Source organism: Ptychodera flava, chromosome 8 (assembly GCF_041260155.1).
Source record: "Ptychodera flava strain L36383 chromosome 8, AS_Pfla_20210202, whole genome shotgun sequence".
In the NCBI taxonomy this organism is placed as follows: domain Eukaryota; kingdom Metazoa; phylum Hemichordata; class Enteropneusta; family Ptychoderidae; genus Ptychodera; species Ptychodera flava.
The window spans coordinates 44,189,611-44,198,205 of NC_091935.1; the positions used below are offsets into that span (position 1 = coordinate 44,189,611).

Consider the following 8,595-nt stretch of genomic DNA (forward strand, 5'->3'; position numbering starts at 1 on the left):
TCTCAGTCTGACTTTCTGGTGATGCCTTGTATCGACAAAATTGATTTGATCAGATGTTTGAACTTTGAAATAGTTCATCATACATCTTTGAAGTTTCCTCAAGACAAACAGTACCAATTTTTAAAACATTTTACCTCAAGAGTTGTTTGTGTCATATTTCACTTCTCATATATGCCAGAATGTTTTGCAACATCAAGACATATACAATCATTTTGCGTAAAAAAATATTTCTTTGTGATACATTCATGTGGAATGGCCATAGTAGTTCACAATCAGACGGGGTGGGTTTGCAGTTGACACACACACATGGCTACAGAAGTTACTGTGCTTGGCAATTTTAAGTTGGAATTCTTTCAGTAGGGAATGCGTAGTTCTTTTCGTAAATTCATACAAACTTGAAATAATGCAAGAATTAGTTACTGTTCATTTATTTCTTGCCATTATAGTGACACATAGAAATTGATTACTTGAGGGGAATTATCCCATCTTTCAAATTATGAGCAGTCTGTTACAATATCACATTGCTTGATTCTTGATGTACTGGTATAACATGCAAAAAACTTTCTATCAATTGTAGTTCATAAACATGAAACAAACAAAAAAATATCAAAAAGAAAACTATTTCTAATCAGTATTACTGTTTCCATGTTGAAGATCACTCATACCTGTACTGATATGTAAGATGCCTTCAGCAACAACACCACTCACGTGACTGTCTTACAGTCATGAATTTTCTTTACTGGTTTTTGTCCATTGAATGTTTTACAAGGCATGTACAACTTGCCACTCTGTAGCAGAGGTGTAACTGCAAACCCAGTCTCACAAAGGTTGTATTCTTGGGAAATACACGGATCAAGGATACAATTACCATTTATCATTTATCACATCTTGTAATATTTCACATTTATATGATATAATTTTGTATGCCTAATGGTGAAGTATTTTCCCTGTCATATTTTATTCAACAGTCCAAGTGGTGCAACAGGGAATAGTAACAAGACTGGGTAAATGTGCTCTATTTTGCACCCTTATTTTAATATGCATTTGAAGCCATATCAACGTATCATGCATTGGTTTCAAAAAAACACAATATGACACATTGTTTCAGACCAGACTTTACTCAGAGTCTGTGCTGTGCGATGTAGGTGACACATCAGTGCATCCAATCCCACAGCAAATAGAAGGACAGTAGCTGTAACTTCTGATTATGTTTTCATTATTTTTGTTCAAGAAAACAAAAACAGTTACTTTTTTTCCCCATAAAATGTCAAAATACTCAGCATTAGCCGTGCAAGCACAATGCTTGGTGCATTATATGTGATGTTATTATTGACAAATGAATTCTAGTTTAGATGGTTTCATCTGTTGACAATTACAATAGACATTATGCACATCCAGGCTGTGCTGACTGGTTGAATAGTAGGATGTGTTGACTTGTTGAATAGTAGGCATAATTTGACCTTATATTTGGAGTCTGATAAGAAACTGTACTGTACAAACAGAACAAAAGTACTTGGAAATGTAGCAAAGTTACAGCTAATGGAGAATTAAGACTGCTCGGTAAACATGACTGCACGGTAACATGTCTCCTTTAACAAATGCCATATCAGAAAGGAAAAAAAAAACTAGACAAACAAGGATACAGCAATAAATTATGGTGTTGCACGGTATTTGCACAATTGATTGGATATCAATCACATAGGTTCAATTTGAAAACAGCCACATTTGCTTACCAAGAGTATTAAGCAGGAATCTTGACAAAGAAATATAGTTGCTGAAATGGTATAACTTTATTTAAAATTATGGGTATGATAACTTGTAACTGTTTTCAAGATTCATTTGCTGTATAACTGAGTTCAGCATGAATTTGAAAATGAGATACATGAAGATTTTACATCATAATTAATATACAATATGTTGTGAATATCATTTCCAGATGTATTTAGATTGCTGGCAAGTATTGCCTGCTGACAGATTCTCACAGACAAAAATAAGAATAGGTGATATGGCTCTACGCCTGTCATTGTGATAAATACACCATATGAGCTTCAGACATTGGACTGGAAAAATTATATGACTGTGGTATCTATGTTTACAGAGGCATATTGTTATTTCAATTTATAAAATTTTGACAGCACATTTGTCATTATTATCTGTAAGGATTTGCAGCTAGCAGTTAAGTATGTAGCTTGGATGAGTTCCAGGGTATGGTATTTATGTACCGTAGAACATTGTTAAATTTACGCTGCAATTAGGAGAGAGGTGTCTTACTTTCATTTATCATATTTAGTGCAAACTCTGAGAGCCATACCCATAATGCTATCCCATTTGTAAATGAGTTACACCTATTACCAACTGTCAATATTGATTTGTGAAAATGTCATTAACTATTATTAGACAGGTAACACAGAGACTACAACAGCTGATCAAAACAGTTCAATACTGATGAAAAGTGATGTTACATTGACTTTAATGTAAAGTGTACTTCTAACATTATACAGTAGAGACACTGTAATGAAAGTTAAACAATTGCCAATCACATGCTGATAATATTCTCTATATGCAGTCCATCTTTCAGCTTTTGAACATGGAGTTGAATTTTCATTCATGTTGTAAAATTTCCTTTGTATCCACTTCAGTCTGAGTACATGACAGCTATACATGTTCTCTGACAACAAAACCTGGACCATAGTTTCACTTCACTTGGTATAGCTACATTTTAATCCTTTTCCTGTCAGACAGTATCATATCCCCATCTGCCAAGTCAGTGAAAGGCGGTATTGAGCAAAAACCATATCAATTTTCACCCACTTCGCCTGGCTGGCATGTTATAGCATCTTTAGCCCATACATAAAAGCCACTGTTTACAGTATCTATGTTTTCAGGGGCCTTCAAATGTTCATACTGTCGTTAAAATGCACCATATGGGACATGTTGTACTTCAGTAGTTTTAACCAACTTGACTTGACAGTGAAATATGAACTTGGCAGGATAAGGATTAAAGGTGACGTTGTTTTGGTAACATCCATGCAATTCACATGGTACACACACTCTTACTACACTAAAAATGCAGCCTTTTAAGAAAGGAAGTCTGTTTACATTTATGAAAGATCACATGTACCTTCAATGAATTACAACAGATACTAGAAATATATCTTTACTCTCACTGTGCCTGCACAGCTGTACTGTTAATCATTTCAGTATGTAAATGTTTTATCCCACAACTCCTAGATTCATGTAAAATTCAACAGAGGACATGTTTAACTAAAAACAGAACTGATGTACATAATATCATTTTGCTGAAACCTGTAACTAAAGCATTTGATACCAACAATTTGAGAAAGCTGCCAGTTCTAAACATGACACCATATATATCATGGACATTTGAAAAATGATAAAGTGATGAGTGAGAATGAAAGAGGCAGAGAATTTATAAATGAAATTTTGCAAATGAACAGGAAAAATATGACAGCACAGCGTAAATCATCATATGAGTATAGACTTCATGCTAGACTCTAATGATAAGAATGCTTTCAAAATGTTTAGTTTGAAAGTTTTTCATCATCAGTGTTGCAAGTCTGCATGACATTGGTTCATTAGTCACATTGGGTTTTGTGCTATCCATAATGAACAAAATGGTGTACCCTTTCTCAAAGTTTCAATCATTTCTATCATAATAAATGTATGGCGATGATATTTATCAGCTCATGATGAAAATGGTTGTAGCAGTAGTAGTCAATATCTGTATGGCTTCAGCCTTCTAAATTTGTGAATATTGTCAGTGTATGATAGTAATGTTGTCCCTGTGACAGAAATGTCCAAGCAGAAGTTCAGTCACTTTTCATGTTACCCCTAGCATACAGAAAACCATTTTACTCACAACAAAGGTTTCAAATGCAAATATATATTCACAAAATGGGAACACTGCCTGCCATGTATATACACACTTCATCTGATATCTGCATGATTCCATTGTTTCATTTCTGTGACAATGTGCACTAGTAACATAAAAGGATTTGTCTTGCCTTTTTAAGGGAGCGCCGTCGCAGAAGTCGCAGTCCAAGGAGCCGTAGATCAAGGTCACGGACTAGAAGATCCCCCAAAAGAAGGTCAAGATCATCATCTGATTCACCAAAACGATCAAAGTGAGTACCTCAGTCTACAGTTCATTTGCGGTTTAAGTCTGAATGGTCATACTGGCATGCTTTGTTGCAAAAGAGATATTGCCCATGCCACAAGCTGTATATCAGAAAGTTGTGTAACTTTACCCAGACAGCATGTCATTTGGACATATCTCTTGTGACAGGCATATCTAAGTTTATAGCTCAAACTATCTCTAGATGTTTGTGAACATTTGTGACTTGACGTGATGTCATATATATGCTAAAACTAGTGATACCTCCATCCAACTCAGTGAAGGCCTATTTTCTGTTTATAGTCTGTGGCAACTTAACAACAAGTATTGATACTATGGTAAACTTTGAAACAACTTCCAAAACCAATAATAGTAGTTTGCTCACATTTAGATCAGTTTTGTCATTCAGTGTGATCTGGGACCATCAGTCATAAGATCACACAGTGCTAACACTTTCCCAGTGTTAAAACCTGACATACAGGAATGACCTGTTCATATGACAGGTGTACATAACTGTCACCAAGGTGCTTTGAAGTTACCAGTGTATCTCATATCATGCTATTTATGATTAGCTATCATTGGTATTCTATGTTGTGTCCAATCCACTCTGTAATACATCTATACAAGCATGTGAAGGGGAGATATTGTTTTATCTGTTGAATATTCAAAATTCAGCTGTGCAGTCCTTCTGTAAAGTATGCAAAGATAGTGGGTGTTCATGGTAGCCATAACCCATGTTTGGAGCTCTTATTCCTAAACAGTAATTTAGATATGTAAATCGTGGATCATGATTTCAACCTAATGGACAGATGTGAAGCCAGTGGCAAGTAACCATGTTACTCTGATATCTCAAGTACAAAGTGAAAGTCAGATATTCTCCCTTTGTGATTCTGAGTTGTTTGAAATCTTGCCAGGGTGACTTTGCTTCTGATCTTTTGTACACATAAATATGTATGATCAGATTCCTACCCTTCTCATTTATGACTACATTTTTTTTCTCAGGCGCAAGAAGAAAGATAAAGATCGTGACCGTGAACGTGACCGTGAAAGAGATCGTAGTCGGGAACGTGAGAGAAGTAAGAAACACAAGAGAGACAAAGACCGCGACAGAGAACACAGGGAAAGCAAATCCAAGGAGGTGAAAGTCACCAGAGATTATGATGAAGAAGAGAAAGGATACGACAGTGACAAAGAACGTGAAAGTAGTAGCAGCAGCAAAGAACAACAAAATGATGACAGAGATATAAAAGATGAGAGAGATTACAGTCCAAAGGAAAACACTGAACAGATGGATATGGACCTTAGTGACTAATCACTGCCAATACACTCTTATACTTCCAAATGTAATTCTTTCTTAGTTCAAACACCATCTGTTTTATTGAAATTAGACCAGGCACCTATGAAAGAAAGAAATTGTTGAAATCTACAAGGTATTTTTCACATCGTACCTTCCAGTCGTAAAAGTACTGTTTGTTATCCCATATAATTATTGTAACTTAGTGTTAAACAAACATTGTCCTTGCCACTATACACATTGTTCATTTCATGTGTTCCATGTTCACCTGGATGGAATCCCTTTCCAATGATGTAGTTTGATTAACACCATATTCAAGAGTTTTTTTAGATCGACAGTCTCACAATATCACAGCAATAATCCCTGATAATCACCAGTCCTGTTGGTTTTCATGGCCAATGGTAGTCTCCTTGTTAAGACAGACTATATAAGTTTGCATATAACTTTGAATAAATTCACACTCCAAGAATTTGTTTGTCATATTTTGTACCTAATTAGGTATGCGAAATATTTCATCCCATGTTCAAGTGTGTTCAGTATGTTAACTGAAAGGTTCAAAGTAGAGTATCATTGTTAGTTTCTCACAAAGTCTACGTATGTGCTTCAATGATACTGCATCCTCAAGCTTTTATCATTTTCATTGCTTGGACGTTTTTTCATTTTTACCATTTGCTTGTTGTTCAGACTATTAAGTTTCAAAGCCTTATTTTTTCAAGAGAAAGTGGAATGATACTTTAGGTACCTACATAGTGAATTAAAAAATCATTTCCTAGAAAGGTGACTTTGTCATGTGTTTTATTGGTGGATGACAGACACCAAGGTATTCTATGAGATCACTGATAACTTAGTTACAGTTTGTGTGCTATGTGTGGTGAAGAGTATGTGTGTGTGTGTAAGTGCTTCATTAGCTCTTCAGTGTGTGGAGGGGTTGCAGACAGAAAAATTATAACAACTTGGCTCAGTTATTGAAAAGGTGGGGATTTAGCCAAATGGTTTTGACTGTGATGTCTTTAGCTAGGTGACTGGGTGCTGTACATTGTGAGTTTGAACCTGATAGTTACTGATATGACTGCAAAGTGCCAAGTATTGAAAATAAAAATATATTCCACTCCTTAAATAAGGCAAATATCAACAGCAAAGGAAAAACCCAAACCAAAATGCTGCAATGTTTTGGTGTACTGTTTTATACCACTCCAACCCTGAGCCCACGCACAATTTGGTCTGCTGGAAATAACGATACATTTACTTTCATTATAAGTGATTGTGGTAGAATCATGAGGTTGAGTTTGCTGTAGGTCAGTCAGGAAAGGGATACTGTCAAGTTGTGTTGGAATTGATTCAAGTGAGATCGGCTAGTTTGCTATTGATAACAACAGAGAACATTGATGCAAGGAATTCTACCAAGCTGTAATTCTTGAAAACATCCATGTAAATATCACAGCCAAGTTTCTTCAACTGTTCTATCAGTGATTTCCATCAGATGCCTTGCTTATCACGCTACTGAAGTAGTGCTAGTGTGACAAAGCATGTCACAATCCACCTTTATCAGCAACCTTACCCAGCATTTGCCACATAGTTGTGATAGAGGTAAAGACTGCCCTCAGTGGCATTTAATGGAGAGCGATTAAAGTTTCCCTTTCTGTTGAAGACAATGTGCATTGGCTCAGAAGGTTGTTTCTTATTGGTAGGTTGTCATTATTAACAACTTAGGGAGTCTGAAAGTAGGAATGTAATATACCTGATTGGATGTTTACCTGGAAGGGACCCTCCCTCCAAAAGACGGTTGGGGAGACTATGCTCAGCTGACATAACCAAACATGTAGAATGGACAATGTAGCAAACTAGTTTGTCAGAAGCTTGAGACACTGCATATTAGCCCTACAGTGGTGGAGATAAGCAATTAAAAGATGTTTGTCAACTATCCAATGGTTGCCAATGCATATTCAGACAATGAATTTGAAGAATGCTATAATGATAGTGACCATGGTACAAAACTCCCTATAAGTGTGCCTCAAAACATCAAATTCAGAATGCTGATCTTGGGTAATGCTAGGATGGACCATCATGGTATTAGGTGTTCAGATCAGCTTGTCTCAGTGAAGCAGTTTTTTGTTATACATATGAAATGTCTATCATAAGGGCTTGGTTGACATGCAAGATCCACTCTCATTGTCAAAACCAATATAACTGTACAGGGAGTGATGAATCATGTCTGTTGTATATGTCATATATGTCAGTTTTTTGTTATACATATGAAATGTCTATCATAAGGGCTTGGTTGACATGCAAGATCCACTCTCATTGTCAAAACCAATATAACTGTACAGGGAGTGATGAATCATGTCTGTTGTATATGTCATGATATTGTTTATTACACCTCACCTATAGTACCTATAGTAATGATCTCGTAAGTTGCTAAAACTCTGCCATGTCACATTTCGAAAACAGTGATATAACACGGTTTGATTTGCTCTTTGATACCCTAGACTCTCGCCCACTAGCCGTACAAGATATTTAAAATATGTCATATGAAAATTTGTGCATCATTTCAAACTGTCATTCAATGCTCGGAGTACAAATATTGGATTTTGTGATGATTTTAAATGTTCGGTGTAATAAAATTTCTAACATATGAAGATCGGGCAATATCACAATTTGTGGCCTGCGGCTTGGGCAATATTTTGATCGGAATCACCATCCCTTGGGTATGCCACAAACCGTGATATTACCCTCACTGTCATGTGTTATCATTTAATTGTATGTATGTGTACCGTGAGGACTCCATCCATCCAACATGACAGTTTGGAATATGAACAGATTTTTGAAAAGTTGCAAGTACTGGTAATGTTAAAATAAAAAAATATTCAGTGTGCATAGACAATGGGAGGGAGATTGTAGACTGCACATCTTGCACAACATCACTGCTTTAAAAATGTAGAGTACAGGGGAAATAACAGGAATTCACAACAATCTTTTTCAATGACCCATTTTATTGCCTGCCTGGTCAACAAATGTTTGGATACAATTGTTTACATCACCTTGAATTGTGCGCAATGTCTGTAAAATAGGCCAAACCCGGAATTCGAATCGACCACGGTACAACAAAGCCATGTGCGCAAACGCGCACAGACGTACGTGTATTTCCATACGCGTTCAGTACACATGT

General features: G+C 36.1%; 1 protein-coding gene across 1 annotated transcript in view; it reads left to right on the top strand.

The window, feature by feature from the left end:
* The window catches only part of LOC139139400 (serine/arginine-rich splicing factor 11-like), a 39,340-nt gene extending 33,135 nt beyond the window's left edge, over positions 1-6,205 (top strand). The window contains 3 exon segments of the mRNA XM_070708308.1: positions 969-1,004; positions 4,035-4,145; positions 5,138-6,205. Coding sequence (XP_070564409.1) covers positions 969-1,004; positions 4,035-4,145; positions 5,138-5,447 — 457 coding nt within the window. The 3' untranslated portion in view covers positions 5,448-6,205.
* The last annotated feature ends 2,390 nt before the right edge of the window (positions 6,206-8,595 follow it).